This window comes from Camelus bactrianus, chromosome 2 (genome assembly GCF_048773025.1).
Source record: "Camelus bactrianus isolate YW-2024 breed Bactrian camel chromosome 2, ASM4877302v1, whole genome shotgun sequence".
NCBI lineage: Eukaryota > Metazoa > Chordata > Mammalia > Artiodactyla > Camelidae > Camelus > Camelus bactrianus.
This window is the reverse complement of record NC_133540.1, coordinates 55,228,269-55,249,644: the sequence shown is the minus strand read 5'-3', so window position 1 is coordinate 55,249,644 and position 21,376 is coordinate 55,228,269. Positions and strand designations below refer to the sequence as shown.

The 21,376-nt window shown below is 38.5% G+C and overlaps 1 protein-coding gene across 5 annotated transcripts in view; it reads left to right on the top strand.

The window, feature by feature from the left end:
- The window catches only part of UGT8 (UDP glycosyltransferase 8), a 72,919-nt gene extending 51,763 nt beyond the window's left edge, over positions 1-21,156 (top strand). For all 5 annotated transcript variants that reach the window (XM_074341850.1, XM_074341844.1, XM_074341837.1 and 2 more), the window contains 4 exons: positions 9,649-9,791; positions 11,268-11,344; positions 13,874-14,093; positions 18,815-21,156. In XM_074341850.1, coding sequence (XP_074197951.1) covers positions 9,649-9,791; positions 11,268-11,344; positions 13,874-14,093; positions 18,815-19,178 — 804 coding nt within the window. In that variant the 3' untranslated portion in view covers positions 19,179-21,156. The remainder of the gene's footprint in view (positions 1-9,648; positions 9,792-11,267; positions 11,345-13,873; positions 14,094-18,814) is intronic.
- Positions 21,157-21,376: the final 220 nt, after the last annotated feature.

Below are 21,376 nucleotides of genomic sequence, written 5' to 3'. Positions count from 1 at the left end.
TTATATCTTCCTAGGTTGTTTTTACTAGATAGACTACTTACCAATTCCCTGTATCTAGTTTTTTAAAAAATAATTTGCCCTTAAATGTGTTAATCAGATGCTGAAATTGATGGAGGAAAGTTTAAATTTAAAAATAAAAATGAATAGATTATCTATAATTTTTTATTTATAGTTCCCAGTGAGACAACAACAAGTTTGTTAATATTATGGAGAGCAAAGAGTTAGGATTTATAATGAAATGCTATCATAAAAGGAATAAAATGATTACATCCTTCTCTTGCACAGGTAAATAAAGACTAATCAGCTTCTAGGTAATTTTGTCCAGTTTCTTTCTGCTATATGCCATTTCACTTTGCTTTTTAATTTTAGTCCAATGTCTTAATTCAGACATAGAGCAAAACATACTTGTCAGTGAACTACCATGTCCATTTCTTTATAGTTCTAAGTTATATTATGTGATAGGACAGGGAGTTATAGAGACATTTTTAGCAGGAATTTCTCAGCTGAAAATAATGAGTTCTAAGAAATATAAAAATTTATGTGGTCTTCCTTTCTCAAACGTCCTTATTTTGTTTCACATAGTCTTCTTTTAGGCCAGGTGCTAGTTTTGCTGGTCAGGAAGTCACTGTCTTTTCTGCCTGAATGGTGCTGAATTCAATGGGTTATTAGACTCCAGCTGTAAACACGGCTGCTCCCACCTGCTCAGTTTGCAGGTGGTCTGCAGAGCCCAGCCTGGGACTCCATGGAATTAAAGCCATCAGATGAAAGAGGACTAGTGGAATCACAGTCATGGTCATTGTGCGACTTTGATTTGCTTTGGGGTCCTCCCTGAAGGAACGGGATGGAGCATAGGGCCCAACTGACCTTTTGGGGGCTCCCCTGGGCTCAAACTGCAGGCAGGTCCCTTCTGTTTTCTGCATCCCTGCTCACTGAACTAGCGGACCACGTTCTAAGTAGTGCTCTGAGCAGAAGTGTAACTCATTTACTCTGTTAGGGATTTTAGACCCAGAATCTCTTTTTCTTACTTCTCCTTAAGAATTGCAGGAATTTCTTCACCACGTTCCCTTTGGGAGAAAGATGCAATAAAGAGACCACTGGTCTCCTAGTGTCCCTGACACTCACGTGTTTCCGCTCGATGTAACTGAGGGTTCTACAAAGATGTATGCACAGCCCAGTTTCCCTCCCAAGTTTCCTATTTCCCACTGCTTTCTAGATAGATCCACTTGGATATTACATAGAAATCTAAAATTCATTACATTCAAATATAAACTCTTCTTCCCCTCTCAGACCTGCATCTCCATATATGTTTCTTCTCTTGGTTAACTGTAAAAGTATTCCAAGCCAGAAACCTGGAAGTCATGCTAGACCCCATCCTCTCCCAACCACTCACTAAGTCTTTGGTTCTGAGAAACACCCACCTGCACCCACTGCTTCCTCTTCTCGCAAGCGCTGCCTTGGGTCAGACTCTCAGCTCCGTCCTGCCCCGTCTCCTCACTCTACTCTCCCATCTTCTGTAAAACATCCTACGGTAGTCTTTTCCTGCATGAATCTCACTTTATTACAGCCATTTCACTCATCTGCCTTCACCCCAGACATGGATTTTGCCTTGTTCATTGTGTCTTTGTGACCCAACATTGTGATTATCCCAAAGAAAGCTTCATTTTGCTTTTCCTAGAAGGAAGAAGGCGGGCAGGTATATTTTCTCCAAACAGGGCATGTTGTTCAACTTAAAAAATGCCCAACATTCTCTTTGTTAGCTCAAATTTCTAGGGAAAAGACAGTGTTATTTATCTAAGGAACTGAATGAAAAAAAAGCAATGTATTTATTGTTTATCTTTTTTAAGGATGTGGATTACTATTAGCTTTCTTGATTTATTAAAAGAAAAAGTTGTGAAAACCTACTATGACTCAGCACTGAAGAAGAGAGAAAGTCTTGTGCATAAACTCACACACTACGAGTGATGTGATATGCACCCTGAGAGAGATAACAGAGTCAGAATCCTTTGTCGGGACTGCGATAAACAACTGTGTTGTGAGGAGAAAATGCCAGGTACCACAGGCTGTATTTGAGGAATGAAGAGTGGATGCTTGTAGAAACCTGATGGGAGGTAAGGGTAGAAAGTTAGATTATGCGCACGTTGTTAAGAACGTAAACTCTCTGAGGGCAGGAATTTTTGTTCACAAATGTAATGTATTCTTTGATATGTCTCAAGTGCCTGGAAGAATGCCAGGGATGGTACACAGCAGGTGCTCAGTAGTGTTTGCTCAATTAATGAGTAGACCCTGAAGCCCACCTGACATGCTGGAATACTGTTCGATTAACTAGTATTTGATAGCAATGGCCTTTTTTTTTTTTTTTCTCAGCAGAACTTTGAGCATTTAGTTGACAGCAGATTGTTTTGGAAAGAATGTCCCAGGATCGCAGATCTGTCTGCTGCAGTCACACGTGCGAAGAAAACACGTGCCTCCTCTTTCTGCATCTGTAGCCCTCCCCCGACACCCCCCTTCTCCTTGACTGTTACAAATCAGCATGTTCACATCTCTCTCTCTCTCCCCAAGCCTCTGGATTCTTAATTTCCTTTTGTAACATGAGAAAGATTTAGATGTCATTTTTTGGACTTTTTTTTTTTTCTTGTGAGATTTTCATCTTTTTACACCTAGTGGTTTCTTTTTGGAGTGCCCTCTGTACCTTGCCACGGTCATACCCTTGGGATATCCTGACTGTGTGTAGTTTCTTGAAGGTTTTAAGAGCTTTGAAAATTCAACTGTCTTCAAAGTCAAGTCGGGGTTTCAAATTTTGCTTACTTCTTTTCATTGTAACTGTAATGCCAAAAATTAAAAGCCTTATGAGAAAGAAAAAAGATACTGCAGAATCTCAGTGGAAATGAATACACCCTGCTAGGTACTTAGTTCTGAATGTTCACTGTGGTAGTGAAGACATCTTCTGAGATTTTTTTTTTTTTAAATAGAACCATCACCTTGACAATAACCACTCTATTGCTTCTTTGGGTTAGCTGTGGTTAACCCCTTTAGATAATCTTAGAAATAACTTGAATATTCTGAAACACTGACAATTAGATTTGATATTGCACAGAAAACACTTTTTGTACTACTTCTCATTTGTGTGTTTGTTTTAACCAGCTTTATTCTGAAGAATCAAAAACATGGCAAAACGGAGTTATGTGTAATTGAGAGAAAATATCTTGGTGCAGAATGACTGTATTTTTTCTCCCCTTTTCTCACTGTGATATCATTTCCGTCCATAATCTGTGTATTGCTTATCAGATTTCCTGCCCAGGGAAAAATAACAGCATACTTTTTATGTGACAAAGCACTTTTATATATTTGACTTCGTTTAATCTTCCCAGTGTCCCTGTGAAGTATTATCAGCCTTTTTAAAGATGGGAGAGCTGGGCCTCAGAGAGAACAGGCAGCTAGCTTGCTGAAGATTGCGTAGCAAATTATGGAACTGGGGTTTAAACCAAATCCTTTGCCAGTTAACTCAGTGAAAATAATGGTTGGTATGTTTCCATTCTTAATGGTAACTTTCGTATTTCCAGTGGTATTTTTTTGTTATCGTTTGTTTAATAAGTCATGGTTAACTCTCCTAGCAGTGGTCAAAGACCACGTTTGATGACTCCTGATGAAAATGTTCATGATTATCCTACCTAATGGGTCTTGCAGAATGAATATTTCAATTCTGTGCAGCCCACCTGAACCCTTTCAAATGGGAAGAGAGTTGATGTTGATGTTCGGAATAAAAAAAGATGTTGATGTTCGGAATAAAAAAAGAGGTACCCCCCCCCCACCACCAATCATCTCTGTGTAGGATTCTCTCACAGTCCAGGCATTCTTTGCCTCGAATGGTTGGCGCTGACAAAGGATGCAGTGTTATTGGTTTCTCAGCCGCACTGGCCCCCTCTCAAGGCTTCTATTTTGTGGGAAGAGAAAGGAGTAGATTTGGGTCATAGGCTGCCGTCAGGGCAGATCTGGTGCTAACCTCTGCAGCCTGGTCTGTCCCTAGGCCTCGGAGCTGTTAAAGATTTCCCTCGGGGTCAGTCCAGATTCTGATGTCCTCAAAATGAAGCCTAGACAGGGTAGGGGTGGGCCTGTGCCACCCCAGCTCTTAATTAGATATTCTTTCATTGGTTCTAGAGTGATTACCTTTTAAAAGTCTGCTTTTGCATTTCTGAAATTGGGATGTGTTTTACATTGGCTACAATTAATAAGGTGTTTCTGTTTGTTTTGGGTAGGAAGCTAAGTGTATCAAAAAGGAGTCACCCAAGTCACCCAATGATTATCTTTTCTGAAAGTCTCAAGATCCTGCTTTCAACTCTCATTCTTTGAATATTTTTCCACTATCTTCCGTTTTCTCGACATTCGTCATATCAAAACATTACCTAAAGTTATTGAACGTTTTATACCCTGGGAGTGTTTGTTCCCCCAATCTAACACTGGTACCCATTTTGGTTTCTGTTCCATCCCCATCTCCTGTCTCACAGAGTAGGGCGACTTCACCCTGCTCATTTTGAACTGTGCTACCTGGAGGGAAGTGGGGAGGGGGTTAGAAGAGATACTTTCTGTGGTTGCTTTATTCTTCCCACAACCAAGCCAAGGTATTTGGTGTATAATTACTCTAGCAAAAGAAATTCGGCAGTACAAGAAAACATATCACGTGTACCGGGTCATGATCAAAAAAAAAGGAAGTATGTTAATATGTAGCATTTGATTATGATAAATATATTATCCATATTTCTTTATTATGCTAACTTTTTCCACAAAGGGCTTAAGACGCTTTACTTACTTAACTCTACAAGAAGATAAAATGATTATTCTTATTGTGAGGTTGTCTTTTGAGAAGCTACATAGCGAAGTGTAGGTAAGTGTCTAAACTGGTTACTTTAATTGCACAGAAATGGAATTATTCATGGTCATAGAGTGAGAGAAGCACCTGACTGTTGCTTCTTTCCTGCCTCATGTTTGACCCACTATGTGATGATTTTGCTGTTATTTACATTTTGGAAATGACAGATTCCTTCCCCTAGACAATGAGCAGGAAAAACCCTAGATACAAGCTCTGGATTGGGGCCTGAGTCTGGGAAGCTCTCTGCAGAGCCCAGACCTCCACGCTCTGCTCCTGCTGCGCCACCTAGTGGAGCCTTGTGTGCAGCGCTGGCCAATTAGGTATAAAATGCTGACTGCATTTCTGAGCTCATGGGGTAGGTGAAGTAACGTGTTTATTCTGTACATATATGCTCACATGTCCATAACATACGTGAGTGTACTAGAAGTGGTCCTGATAGTAAATGGCAGTTGATGTGTTAAAAAAAACAAAGTCCTTAAATGAATAGTAGTGATAAATCTAACACTGCAAATATTAAAATGTACTATAAAAGCACAATAAATAAAACTCTTTGACACAGGCACAGGAATGAACAGACAGACCAGTGGGACAGAGTAGAATTTAGGAATTACTGAGACAACAAATAAATGAGGACAAGATGAAATATTCAGTATTGTTGAGAAGGCTGACTGATTAAAAATAAAGATGGATCCCGGTCTCATTCTTTCCCCAAAAAAATTCCGGATGAGGAAAGGTTAAAAATTAAAGAAATGAAATTATATAAAATTACTAAAGGAAAGTATGGATATTTAAAAGATAGTCTAAAAGTGGGAAAAGTTTGCGAAGTAAGACAATAAACCCAGGGACCACTTAGCAAAAAAAGAAGTTGACATAAAAATATGGAATACTTAAAGGTAAATACTACATTTAATTCTTAAGTTAAAATGAATTAAATGATAATATATTGACAGCATCTAATAGAGTGCTGCGTAGACCATGGAGAGAATAAGAGGTGAAAACAGTTTGAATTTGTATTTGATTAACCATATGAAGCGAAACATCTTTCCGTGTTTATCCCATTTGCTTTCCGTCTGTGAAGTGAATGTTTTCCCAAGTGGTTTGTGTTCTTCCCCTCATTATGTTGTTTTAGACATTAGTCCATTATTATATGTGTTACAAGTACTCATGCATTGATTTATCTTTCTTTGGTTTTAAATGTCTTTCATACTATAGATTTTGATTGTTCCCTGGTTATATCGATCAGTCTTTTCTATTTATGACCTCTGGGCTCTGTGACTGGCTCCAGAAGGTCTTCCCCACCCAGATGCAATAATATTAATTTTGTGGGTTTTCTTTAAGTATTTCATATATTTTAATTCATTTAACTTTTTAATCTTTCTGTATTTTGTATTAGTGGAAGGACCTCTAACTCATTATTTTTTCCGAGTTCATGGCTGGATGTCCTCCGTTCTCTGCTGATAAACCCTGACTTCCTACCTGCCAGGCAGTCTCTCTGTCACCTCATTGCTCTCTCTTCCCCTGGTACTGAAGACGTTCACTGTGATGGTTCTAGATTCTAAAGTACATTTTAGTATCTTGAAGGATAAGCCCTCTCTCTGTTCTTTTTCAAAATTTTCTTGGCCTTTCTTATATATTTTCTTTTCTAGATGAATTTTAGACTCAGCTTTTCAAGTTCTGTGACAAAGAACAATCCTTTTGGAATATAGGCTGAGGATGCATTGAACTTAATTTTGTAAAAAATTAGCATCTTCTTAACATCGATGTTTCCTTCCCGGTGCATGTTACATCTCTTCGTGTGAACAGGTTTTCTTTTTTGTCCTTTGGCAAAATTTTCTTATTTTCTTTATGTGCATCTTATATATTTTGTTAGGTTTACTCTACTCTTAGATATGTGTGATTTTTGTTGATATTGTGAGGTGTTTTGTTCTGTTTTGCTATTTCAGGTCAATTTTTAAAAATTGATATTTGCCCCAAGGATGGGAGATTCTAAAGTGCCTATATTTTTAGCTGTGGTAGGCTTCTAGAATTGGTTTTTGGTTTTCGTTTTTTACATTAATCACATTTATTATGAAGGACGTTTTCCTTTGTGAAGAGTTGTTATTAAATCAATTTATACTTTATAATTGATAAGGTCTTAAATTCCAGAAAATACTGCATACTTGTGTAGAGTTGAGATGCCCCTGGCGTCCCAGTCCTTTGGAGAGCTAAACACATTTTCTTGAAATTCCAGTTCCAAAGTCTTCACCCTGAGTTGAGCAAATTCTAGATCCCTTCAGCCTCTGGCTCTTGCATCTTCTCACACCAGCTGAAGGTCACTTTCGCAGCCAAACCCAAACCCAGCCCCTTCTGTGTTCCCACGAAACATCAGCCACACCAAACATTCTGTGACTTTAGGCTGCGGGTTGGAGTCTGCTGGGAGGTGGCCCATCCAGGACCAGCCAGGTGTCCCTCCCTCACTCCCTCTGCTCCAGCCTCTCACTTCCTCTCTTCTGCCTTCAGCTCAGGACATAGCAGTAGGGGTATCACCTAGGGCCTCACTCTCCCCTCCAAGCCAAGTGGAATATGATCCAAGATGCTGAGTACTTTCCCTGAAGGGAACCATAATGAATAATCTTTTCTCTACTCCCTTCCATTTCAATAAAGACGTTATACTTGAATATATTTGTGTGATGGTTAATGACTACAGTAGGAAAAAAGCTGGACAGATAGGTTTATGGATTTCATTTTATATCATGCAAAACAAAGAACAAACAACTGGAGAAGATTTTATACTAGCTATGTATGAAGTCAGTTGAAGCCCAAAGACCTTTTAAGTCCCTGGGAAACAAAATTTAAATAATGTTATTCCCCTACGGCTTTGTATTTCTGAATGTAAACGTTTTGTAAATGGCATTGACCCTGAAAGTTTTATCTTTAGAGAATTGAATAGTAGGTGATAAATTATTTGAAAACAAACCGTAGGGAGAAAATACCATATGTATTCAAATCATTCTACTCCGCAGCATTTATATCTGTGTTAAGTAGGTCTGGCTTAAGACTATATAGGAAAGGGAAATTCTCAATCAGTTTGTTTTGTTTCTTTGAATCCACAGCTCACACTGTTAAATTTTCAGCACATGTGATATTCTTGGTAAATGTAGTAGAATATAAGTTAGAAGCTTTAATCCACAGTTGATGTATTCTCTATGTCTTATCTATATTCATTAATAAATAGAGTTTCCTGGAAAAGTAAGTGTTTTGATAACAATAAATGATTATAACCTGTTTTACTCACTCAGTAGCCAGAAGGGTGCCCCTCCTTTCCGTCTTGGTCTTCTAACAACACTGTTCACTAATTCACTGGGGGCATAAAATGTGTTCCCCTTCTCCCTGCTAAGAATAAATGTGATAGAGCCAGTTAACGCAGATCTCATTAAGTGATAAAAAGAAAAGTAAAGAGGAAAGAAGCAAAAAAAAGAAAGGCAGAGAGAGGCCTAACGTTCCATGTTAAAAAATACTCAGCTCTGAGCTACGCGGTGAGGCCGTTGTGATGGTACTTCTTACTGAGCAGTTACCTCCCAGCTGCAAATCAGATTAAGCCAGAAAGTGGTGTGAAATTAAGACAGCGAGGGTGACAGTCATCGCAGTGACTTCTTCCTCCTGAACGAGAGAGCTGCAGGGTCTGAGACGTCACCCTGGCAGCTCACTCTGCGCCTTCTGAATACAAAGTGGGTCTGTCCCCTTTTTCGCGACTACATCATGGCATAGGTGTTGCCGACAGACAGCATGTTTGTTTTCCTTACGTGGAATTATGAGTTCTTCAAAGTGCTGTGGCTTTATTAATTTTCATATGGGAAACTGCAGCTCAGTGTCTCTGACAAAGACTTATTCAAAGGGACAACTTACCATAAAAACAAGCTCATGCCTGCAGAATAAAATAAAGCAAGGGTGGTATCCCTTCTAACAAACTGCTTTCACTTTCAGTAAAGTGCACCAGACTGGCAGAAATGTGTTAACGTGTCTTCCTGTGAAATGAATAATTCCTGCAGTTTGAGGGTGGTCTCTGCTTAACATCAGACCTGCTGTGGCCCTGCGTCTGTCCGCCGTAGGTGGATGTGTTTGAGGACTTAGCGTTTTCCCACACAGTGAGGGAAAGCGATTGCTCAGGGACTTCCAGAACCCTGGATGCCTGACTGTAGAGCATGTATGATTTCTATTCTGTGAGAGTTGAAGAAATAATTAGAGAAATAGTGAAACTTGTTAGGCCTCTGGATCTTTGGAACTATTAGCTACTTTCTTCTCTTCCTCAGTCGTATAATACAGTATGCTCTTCAGAGATGAAAATTATCAAGCTTAGACTAAGATAAAATGAGCCTCTCCTAAAATAAAAATCTCCCTGGGTGGGTGTGTCGGGGGGGTGGTAGTTAATTATTTTGTCATCTGTCCAGTCTACATCTTTTACTTATATCCTCATAGAGATTTATCTCTGACCATGTTTTAAAACATCAGTTTCAGTTTTTTTCTTATGTCTGAGATATCAGGCCATTAGCTACTGATTTTTTGTTGTTGTCGTTATTTACTGTGCTTGCCAAATTAACTATCTGCCCATCCTTATTTTAGTTAGCATTGTCAGATGAAATATTTTAAAGGACAGCATTTATTTAAAGGAAAATAGTATGTCTTCTTCACTTTCCGATTGTTTAAGAAAATTATCTGAAAGCTTTTTAAAAACTGGGCTGTTGATAACACTGATTATGAACTATATGATCCTTTTGTAAAAGTAACTGCTGCATTTTGATTTATAGGATCTCCAAAGGTGGGTAAATGGTGCTAATGAACATGGCTTTGTCCTGGTATCTTTCGGAGCTGGTGTCAAGTATCTGTCAGACGATATCGCTAACAAACTGGCCGGAGCTCTGGGAAGATTGCCCCAAAAAGTGATTTGGAGGTAAGGCAATAATGTAGGTTGTTTCTTCTCTGTGGATTTTCAGTATCCTCTTGCTTAGCCCACAGGTCTGAGTAGTGCCCAGCACATTGTTGGTTCCTCAGCAAGATTAGTAGGATGCCCCTGACTTTTCACTTTGTTTCCTAGTGTATTGAAATCTAGGGACTTATTTATAATATTGTGTAATGATAAAGAGACGTCTAGCCCATAGCATAGAAAGCAGATACGATGCACAATGATTTATCCTTGTGACGGGTGCACTTTTATGTTACCCTCATTTACCCTTCTCTTATTAATTATCATTTTTAAAATGTGTAATTGCATGCCTTTCTACATACTCCTTCAAATGAGTCAGTGTTGGAATGAGGTAGAAAATGATGGGTGAATGACTTAGTAGATAAAATATTTCGTGGAAACTTTTGGGCTTCCTTTTCGTTTATAAATGCTTTCGATTTCTTTTATCCAAGAGACCAGACCTTTAAAAACACAGTAACTTGCCAGTTAATGCCAACTGAAACAGACCCATGTGATTACCCCAGCTTCCTTTGGGAGGCCCTGCCAACATGTGTCTGTCTCTGGGATTTCTAACCCCATGTGTGAAAATCGGACCTGAACTCTTATTTAGCGTGTGTTTATTTAGTACCTGCCCCCACCACTGGGGGGAGCGCTTTACGGGTACAGCGGTGAACAACGTCGGCACCACCGTCTCAAGCCACACAAGTAGGCTCTGAGTAATCCGGGTTTTCCTTTGTAACAGCTGTGTGAGGATTAGCTCCTGCTTCTCCCGGCTGAGCTCTGAAATGGATACATATTTTATTCCAACCTTTCAAGCCTTATCCCTTTGGATTCCAGCCCTATTAGATTTCCTCCACTAGGGTTAGCCCAAAACCTGCTTTATTTAGGACAGTTTGTATCTGCTCATTTGAAACTCTTGCCATGTTCCCAGTTGTTAAGCACCTTTATGGTTTATCTTTCAAAGATCAAGGCAGGAAACAGCCTAATTAAGTCCTTTGCCCCCCAGAGCTATCTCTGGGGCCACGCTGGGGAAGGGTACTTGCTGCTTTCTTTCCATTTTCACACCTCCCCTCAGGCTCTCAGTGTCAAGGACCTGAGCTATTGACCACCCAGGGGTGGTCCTCCCTGGTCCTTCCGGTTTCACCTTCTGGGTTCTGGTGGAAAATGATTTTCTAGCATAGGTTTATTGAGTTGCTTTCCCTCCATGTCTGTGCATAGGTGAGAAGGGCTGAAGGAAAATAGGTCTCAATTTAAGCAAAGCATTTCTTATTTAGCCCTCAATGAATGAAAATTTGAAAAAGAAGCTTAAATTTTTATTGTTACTAAAGCATGGTTTTCTTCTTAAAGAATAGTGACAAAAGATCATGTAACATTTATTTTAAATCTAAAAATTTAACCAGAGAGCCCATACCAGGAGTAATGTTTGATTTTTGGAAGATTTCATTGTCTGCTATACATTTTCAGGTTTTCTGGAACGAAGCCCAAGAATCTAGGAAACAACACCAAGCTCATAGAGTGGTTACCGCAAAATGACCTACTTGGTATGTCATGACATGTGGGTGCCTACTGGGCTTTTAGATTTTAATTGTGTGAATGTGAGTTTTACACTTGAGTGGCTTGTACAGTTTGTGTGTAGTTTATGATAGAGTCATTCTGTCATCTAGCATCTTAAGTCCTAGATTTCAGACCCACAAGTCAGATATTTAGTCATTGGAGAATAATTTTAAAGTATAATCATTTGGGCCTATAAATTAAAATTTTTACATAAGTCACAAATTTACATTTTCTGAAAAATATGCTGAACAATATATAAATTAGTGGTGTGTAAAGTTATACCTAGAGTTAGGCTGATCAGCTAAAAGTACTAAAATTAAAACAGTGAAAATTTAGATTTGTATTATAGTTTTATCACAGATGTATCTGAGAACCCAGGGAAATTTGAAGTTATTCATTTGTTTGAAACCACAGAGAAGCAGAAAGCCAAAGAAACAGTCAATTTGTTTTAACTTTATTTGGATTATCTGCCTCGATTTCCTCTTAAATCACTGGGCATTTTTTAATATTTTTTTCTTTTGATTTATTTACTTACTGGAGTTCTGATCCTCAACTCAAAATTAAAATACCAATTATGTGCATATCTTTTTTTGAATTATTTGAATCAAAATAATTCTCTTTAATAAGCACAGATAGTATTAAATTTCTAGGAAAACATAATGCCATATTGTCCTTTAAGATATTACTTATTAAGGAAATTATAAAAATATTATTGATTTTGGCAATCTTGACCATCATTTATTTGTTCAATAATTCTAATCTAACAGATTATGTAAAAGCAGCTTTAAATTATGTTCCTAAAAATAGACTCTTGAGAAGTATCTTTTAGAAGCTCAGTTGACCCCCTAAAAACCTGCAAGTTAAATTTGTAACTAAAAAACAGTAAGAAATTATATATATAAAATTCCTATTCATCTACTTTATTATAAATATTATTCTATAAATGGTAAAACTGAGAAAAAAATAAGACAATTTACCTTTTTTGGTAATTGTATTTTCTTCCTTTTTGTCTTTGCTATTATGACTTCAGATTCCATAGAAGGTAGGAAAGAAGCAGGTAAGAGATCTTGGCCATCAGCCATCTCAGGGCAGCCCTGGGACACAGCTGTCTGGGAACACTCAGCCTGGTCTCAAGGCTTTTCTTCCATGAGGCTCTACAGCAGGATGTAGCTACACCCAGAGGCCCTTCTCAAGTTCACTTCTCCTCTGGGTTCCTCAGACTCCCAGCTCTCTGCCTTTTCTGAGATTAGCATCCTTTTTAACTCTAGCCATGACCTTGGTGGGTCCTCTGTTGGTGTCTAGCTATGGTACAAGATTCCTCCAGGATGAGAGGCAGGAACCCAATCAGGGTCTTCCCCCCTCCACACACACACCTCCCCCTGCTCTCCACGCATCAGCTCTGCTTTATTTTTCATGGCTGGGCTTGGTGGCGGTAAGGTTTTGTTCAAAGGAAAAGGGTTCTGCTGCTGAAAAGAAAGCTTGAAATCCACCGCGAGGGCAGATCCCTTCAGTGCGCTGAGTTAAGAAGCCACTTGTGGGTCAGGACGGCGAGAGACACTGAGTGACCAGCCCGCTAGATGTCAGAGTGGGAGAGTCCTGGAGCCCCACCAAGACCCAGGGTCACACACACAGTTCCCGTTTCACTTGACGTGGGTTTATTTGAAATATTTGTGTTTTTGCAAGCTGTAGTTCCTTCCTGGCCATGGAAATACCCTTCCTGAGTGCAGTGTTTCTTTGTCTTACACCTCTTATGCAAGTCTTTCTGCTCACAAGGAGATCTGGACTTTTAAATACCTCATTAATATTGAGAAATTATCTCTTTTATCCCCATGACAACTGGATGTGATAGGATGTCCCATCTCTTATAACTGATTTTTATAACTGTCTGTCCCCACTTGCATGTATACCTAAAATGTAAAATTGGACCCTAAGATTGTGAAGCCCAGGTGTGACGTGACTTGAATGGTGTGAATGCTGAGTGCTATGTGTGTGTTCTCCTCGGATGAGCACGGAAACTCTTCACGGACATCTGGAATCCAGCCCCACATTTTTACATATTTTTTTTACAAGGTGTGTTTGACTTTAACATAGATAAATGCTTGAGGAACCAGAATGTGGGTGTCTGTGTTTAATAGAATGTGGTTGCACCCTGGTATTTGTCGTTGTTTCTTGCTTTCATTGACATCTTATTGATTACTGTCCATTTGAATGCAGTGGACATTTTAAATCCCAGGTGATATTTGTGTTTTGAGAGAAGGTTGTAATATACTTCTTAAAGCTGTAAATGTTCAATACTTAAAAAAGGCTTTTAATTGATCCATACAAATCAGATAATTACGTATATAACAAGCATTGTAATTGGTATAGAGCAGGAATCAGTGAAATTATGCCTTTAAAAATCCTATATCTGAAATGCATGTTTATTATAATGTCAACATCTAAGAAATTTCTGGAACATCTCTTCCTAGAGTAATCTGCAATATTGTAAGTTGTTTTCTTCTTTAATGCTTCTTTAGGCCATTCAAATATTAAAGCCTTCCTGAGCCATGGTGGTTTGAATAGTATTTTTGAAACTATGTATCACGGTGTACCTGTAGTGGGAATCCCACTCTTCGGAGACCATTATGATACTATGACCCGGGTACAGGCAAAGGGCATGGGGATACTGCTGGAGTGGAAGACGGTGACTGAAGGAGAGCTGTACGAAGCACTAGTGCAAGTTATCAATAACCCCAGGTGAGGTTTCAACTCATATTAAAGCAGGTGAATCTGTCTACCACAGCATTTGTCAATAGCTGATTATTGCCAATAGGTTGTCAGTAAACCAATTGTAGAAATATCCTTTAGGTTCCTGTGTATAATGCCTTGTGCATGTTTCTGTCATTTGAAAAATTAAAAAAGCAATCATTTAGCCAGACTTTGAATGATATTCTACCAAGATTTACCAAAGGGAAGGAAGAAGCTACCATAGGGGCCCTACAGTGTGTCAAAATTTGTGTTTATCTCATTTTAATCCTCAGAAACTCTAGATCACCCTTTTCCTTTTTCGTATTGTAGAGATGAAGCATTTGAAGCTCAGAGAGCTTAAATAAGTTGCCCATGGTTGCACAGCTGTTGCAGTAGGAATTTGAGCCAGGACTGTCTGACTCCAAAGCCAGTGCTGTTTAACCACCTGGTGCTGGGTCTCCCTAACACAGGGTGTCCCTGAAACTCCGATTTATTTACTCAGGTGCATAACGAATTAGAATCTTTATTTTATTTTGTGTCTTAAATTCTTGATGTGTCTTGAGTTAACACCATTCACAACTGAGCCTCAAAGGGTAGAGAGTTGGCCTGCGTAGTTTTACAACAAAGCAGCAGTTTTCCCATTTTTATGTGACATTTAGTTGATCTTACATTTCAAATGACGTTAAGGTCTGGAAGAGTGTGAGCTTTTCCTGTTGAGAACCGGATATAATCTATTGTAACACTGGATTGAGAAACACTGCCAAGTCTAAGAAACAACCAACAATAAGAAAAATTCTTTCATGTAAAACGATGTAGTTTTTATACCAAAGGCTGGATGCGAGCACACTGCGGTTCATTATGCTGCCCTGGGTGGGCTCAGAGGCAGCCTTCATGAGTTGATGACCCCTTAAAGGATCCAGCATCTGGGTCACAACTCCTGGTGCCTGGGGCTGTGTGTCCTGTGATCTGAGGTGCCTGAGTTTGGGACCCTTTCATCTGTGTTTCTTAGCTTTTCTTTTAAAAGTCTAGTGTTTTTCAAATCATGATGTTCACATGGAAAATTATGTATCTCATACAGGCTTTCTTAGAAAGATTTGTAAAATGCCGCCCTCAAGAAGAGTTTGTAGGGGGTAGTGGCAGAGCTGCTGAGATCGGGTCTGTCATACAGAAAAAGCAAAAGGCTGGATTATCAACACGAAATGAGTCTGGCTGTGTTCTCTGAGGCATAAGAGGGGCCAAATCAGAGACCAGGCTACAGTCTTGGGTCACACTGCAGTTAAACCCCAGCTCTGCAATCTTTAAGTATATCTAAGTGCTTGATTTCAAAATAGTTTTTATTTTGTGCAGTGAATAAGTTTATGTCCTTCCCCAAAGTATGCAGATGAGATAAATAAGAGACTTGCATATAACCCTTGAAAAGTTTAAATATTTAACTGAAGACTTTTGTAGGTTCAGGGTAGAAAGATGTCTTAGTCACTATAAAAATGACAATAATCTGTGTAGGGTGTTCTTTGCTAAAAGTAATTATATGTAAACTGAAGTCATTTATCTTTATTTGTTTCAAATATATGACAATGTTCCACATTTAACATGCAGTAATTATTGAAAAGGCTGATTTGATTCATTAAAATTGTATCCAGGCTATTGTAGTGCAAACGAAGTAACCAATATTGTTAAAAGATTATTACTTTTTTTTTTAACTTATAACTTAAAGCACATCTTCTTCCCTTACTTGTTGTTTGGATTTATCTAATAACAAGCTATTGCTTTTGTTCTTTAAAAGGAATTCTTTTGAATCTGGAGATTTTATTAAAGCAAGTTGTAGAGAAAGATAGGTAGTTAATTCTTACGAACTTAGCACATACCCAGCCTGTGACTGTTAACTTTTAACAGGAGACATTTGGTCTTTTGTAAAATACAATGTGCAAGTCACGAAGTCCCTTACAAGATAATTTTGTTTTTTATTAAAGGGAGTTTTATCTAAGACATTGAAAGGAATAGTTTAGAAGTAGCCTAAGTGACCAGTTTAATCACACTGTTCTTTTCCCCCTACAATCTTCACATTCCTACTGGAAGAAATTTTGAATTGTAAAGCGAACTAGCTGAAAGGACAGTGCCACTTACCATTAAATTTAAGAACACTTCTCGCATGGACACTACCTCCTCCCCTTCAAACTGACTGGTCAGTGAAATCCCCGATGCTCCTTCCCAGTTGATCCAATGGACTTGCTCCCTCTGAAAGGAAGAGTCTTAGAAGACTGGGTTGATGAGTAAAGACCCAGCTTTGCAGGTCCACTCCCAGGTGAGGGTTTAAGGGTCTGACTGACGAGTCCTCACTCTGTGCTCATGGAAACTGAGGCAGGGGAGGACTGGTCCCGGATCAGTGCACCTGTTGGAGTTCCATAGAAGGCACTGGATTTTTCAGCAGTGCCAGGAGTCAGAGTCCCCACAGAGGAATCCTTGTCACATGCAATCTGTGTATCATCTCTAAAGAATGGGTCATTTTCTCAGTGACATTAGGTGCCTGAGATTTTTTTTATCCTCCTTCTTTGTTGATATAGAAAGTTGACTTTAATTTTCTAAGATACCATGTTTCATTTCTGTATTTTAAAGATGTCCTTGTACCCTGTGAGAAATTTCCCACGAAGCAGAGTACTCAGAAGTTTCTAATTTATCTTTTGCCATCAGTTAGAAATAATGATAGGTTACAGAGCAAGGTGAGGATGGCCTCTTAATAGCTGGGTGAGATTTTACACTTTTAATACCACTGGGTTTATTGTAGAACAGTCATTTTGTTGTGAGGCTGTTTTGATAGAGAAAATGTACTTTTTCTTTTTAATTTCTTATGTAATTATTAAAAAATATAAGAAAACAATTTTAAGATAACAATAGTTAACCAACATTTTCCAGTGTTCTGTAGTTTTCTTACGAACTTTTCAATTCATGGCAGACGATATGACTTAGCAGAAAGATCATGGACTTTGAGGGTCAGAACATTATGGCTGACTTTTTAGCTGTTCCACTTAGCAAATGTATGACATGGTCCTAACCATTTCAGCTCTTTCCTAATCTGCAGTATGAGGCTAATAATATTCCTCTCTTTTTCTCAATCTACGTGACTCTATAGAAAGAAAACTATAAGTAATAGCCTTGACTTGCTTTTTCTCTCAGTCCCAGCAAGACCCTACTGGGGTTTTTTTTCTTTTTTTTTTTTTTGCTTCTCAAATTTGTTCTTTTCACATTTGTTAAAGTTTAATGGTTAGGGCTAGAGCTAAGTCATAACCTCAAGAAGGTTATCCAGTCAGTGCATAAGTATTTATATTCATCAATAATTATGAATAGCATATGCAGTTAACTCATAGCTTTTTCATTAGGCACTAATGATCCCATAGCTCCAGCCTCACATTTCTAGCTGCTTTCTGGACCTCACCTTTCATTACATCCCCAAATAAGATCATTTCCCCCAGCCTGTCCTGTGTTCTGTGTTTCTGTATCCTGGCAGTGGCTACCAGGTGATCATCCAAGTTGGAAACATTGCAGTTATATCTGTTTTTTTTTCATTTCTTTGACATTTAATCCAGACTCTTACTGACTCCTTGCCAGCTTTTCCACTACACCACTTCCCCTGTCTGTTTAATCCCACTGCCATTTTGACAAAGGGAGGGCAGTTTTCTTTTTGGCCATTAATGAGATCTTTTGAATGATCTTCCCAACATGTCTCTTTTTTTTTTTTTTTTTTTTTTTAATCCTCCCCAGAACTCTGGCTTAATAGCCAGTCTCTCTAATCTGTTGGTTCCTGGTTCTAAGAACCAGGCTACTTGTCATTCTGAGCACCCATGAACGAGGTTCACCTTCCAGCCTAACTTCCAACCAAACAACCCTGTCCTGCACACTCTTTCCAAGTGAATTTGTTCTGGGATACTCTTGCTCGCCCACCTCCTGGTGGAAATTAGTTCTACGTTTAAATAATGCAAACTCTAATCAGGGATCCATGCTCAAAAGGACTTTGGCCAAGTGTCAAAGATTGGCACACAAATGTGCAGTTACGTATTTTAAATTAAAGTGGTGATATAATATTTTATCACTTTTTGTGAGTTTCCTCTGTAGTTGATTTATTAATCATTTAAGAGAGAGTTTTCTTTATACAGACACACATATATATACATACATAAATAGCTACAGCCTATAATGTCACATAAGTTTCAGAGTGCTTGTCAACTCCTTTTTGTCTGTTTAATAAACATAATAATCTCACACTATCACTTAATGTTATTTCAAGTCAGGACAAAATTAAATCTTGCTGCTAAAAGAAAAAGGTGTTGAGACAAAGTTCTGCCATTTTTCCTCCATCCCTCTCTTTTAGAATCTACTAAATTTACCCCTCTTCCTGGCTGAGACTCACTGACTTAATAGAATTTACAAGCATATGGAGAGAGGGATTCCATGTGCATAAGAGGTATGGTATGGCATAGGAGTATGGGATTTGGAGTCAGAAAAACTTGAACCTGAATCTTGACCTTGTAATCCTGGTCAGGTGACTTCGTCTCTCTAATTTTCATTTTCCTCATCTGTTTAAAATTGATTTTGCTATGCTAACGTAAGGTAATGTGTGGAAGGCACTTAACCAAGGATAGTTGTTTTTTTTAATCTTCCCCAGTTTTAAATTTAGGGAGTCATGATCCTGAGCTTGTCTCGACATGATCATTCTGTGTCTTGCCTCCCCTCCGCAGCTACCGCCAGACGGCTCAGAAGCTTTCAGAAATCCACAAGGATCAACCTGGTCACCCCGTCAATCGGACTGTCTATTGGATCGATTACATCCTCCGTCACAACGGAGCCCATCACCTACGGGCCGCCGTCCATAAAATCTCTTTCTGTCAGTATTTTTTACTGGATGTTGCCTTTGTGCTTCTGCTTGGTGCTGCCTTGTTTTACTTCCTCTTGTCCTGGGTGACAAAATTTATCTACAGAAAAATCAAAAGTTTGTGGTCGAGAAATAAGCATAGCACGGTTAATGGACATTACCATAATGGCATTCTCAATGGCAAGTACAAAAGAAATGGCCATATTAAACACGAAAAGAAGGTGAAATGAGCCAACAGCCCACCCGATAGTAACAAATCTGTTCAGGCATTGAATTTTTATGGCTATAATTTAGTCTAACCACCACTAAAAGTAAAACATCAGTAAACAATTCTAACACCCCCTTATCTGATCTTACTAATGAAATTCTGTGGAATTAAGATGGCTGTAAAAAAGCACAAACCTAAAATGCAAAAAAATGTATTTTATTTGAATACTGATGCAGAGAGTGTTGGCACTGAACCTTGTAGAAGCCTTAATTATTTAAATCAATTAAGTGACTGTGTCAGACCTTAGTTTTAAATCTTGATATATGTATATCCCAGTAAGGAAGGGTTTCTTTTCTCTTAAAAAGACTCGTTTGTGTGTGTATGTGTGTGTGTGTGTGTGTGTGTGTGTGTGTGTGTGTGTTCCTAATTCAGAGGATTTTAGCTGGCTGCTCGTTATATTTGTTGTAGGTACAACATGTTCACAAATGAAATAGAAAGTTAGGATCCAAATGTTTCTTTTCTAGATTTAAATATATATGGGAACTCAGAACACTACCGTGAAAGAACACTTTTCCCTCAAAAGTGAATGCAGAGGAAGAAAATGGAAAGATAAATGGCACCAGTTTTTATCCTTTTAGGGGGTTTTGTTTATTTGTTTCAGTTTTTGTTTCGTTTTGTTTTGTTCTTTTGTTTTTGTTTTCCTCTTCTTACAGCCCTCGGGGAAAACCACGCACCTAAGTAAATGTGTGAATTGGTTGTCACATTTTACTTCTGTTTCCCCCTCCTGCCAATAATTTGCCTCTGGGAGAATTTTTATAGTTTTTTTCTACTTCGTTTTAATGAATAGCATTATGTTAAGTGTATAATTAAGACAAAGCAACAAAGCTCTGACTTTTGTTCAAAATCCTGAAGATTACTGCTTATGTGGCATTTTTAAACAGGGCCATTATTTGAATGTTTTTGTAACGGTTTGATGGCTTTTCTATAACATAATTTTTGAATGTTCAGGTGTGATATTCCCAAAGTTTTAAGTTTAAAACCGCCTTCTTCATCCCATTTTGTTGTCTGGGCCATGCAGTCTCTCTGACATAGGTGCCAACGTTAGATTCTTTTCACTGGACCACTCGCAGTTCCCATATGGGCACCTGCCTTGTCTGAGAGGTTTGGGGTCTGGTTAGCAGGTCAAGCTCAACCCAATAGAAAGAAGTGACAGAAGACTTGTACCACTTGTTTGGCAAATGCCTTCTTCCTTCCCTCCTCACTCCCTCCACTCCCACCTCGGCAGGCTCTTCGATCCGTTCTGGTGACAGGGGACAGTGACAGTATTCGTGTGAGAATAGGGGTTAAGTTACAGACATCATAGTATCAGGACCACCCGACCAAACCATTCCCTCGTTGGCAACTATGAGTTTATCCCGTGTCATCCTGTTTACTTAGCATTTGCACTGCGCGTGTTGAGTGTATGCTTTATTTATTTGTAGTTTGAAATCTTATGTCTGACCAGAGTAGAAGAATAGAACATTTACCTAATGACATTCACTAACATGGGAAGAGTTGTGAAAATTCTAGAATGCTGTAAATCCTTGTCATACACTATGACATACAACTTCATCACACGCCCACCAGGAGCCGCTCTCCTGTACTTAGAAGTAATGTCACAAGTAGTTTTCTAATGTACAATGCAGGCAAATATATTGCTCCCTGAATACTTGAAGAAATGGTATTACACATATAAGCCTATTAGTTATACCTTTTCACAATCTTATAATATTGCCGTTAAAGGGGAAAAAAGACACAGGCAATGAATGGTGGGATGGTAACAGGACTTAGAGTGTATGAATGAGTTGATTTTGCTTTTTTGGAATTGGATGAAGTGGACAGTAGGCACTTAATTGGATGATTAAGCATAAGTTAATCTCCACTGTGATAAAAACTTAAACAATAAACATGATTTAAAAATAGAGAAATGTTGTTGGAATAAAATTTTTATTCAGATTTTATTTCACGATAATATGTATATTCATTATAAACGTGTTTCTGAGACAGGTCTCCCAACTTTTATATGTGTATATGAGTGTGAAAACAGTGTGTTACATGTGAGAATTTTTTTTTTTATTATTTTTAAACAGAAGGATTTACCTTACAAGTACATCAGCATGAATCATAAAATTGTCCCAGAATTAAGAATGTTAAGTGTAGGTATTTACTGCTTATTGTTGT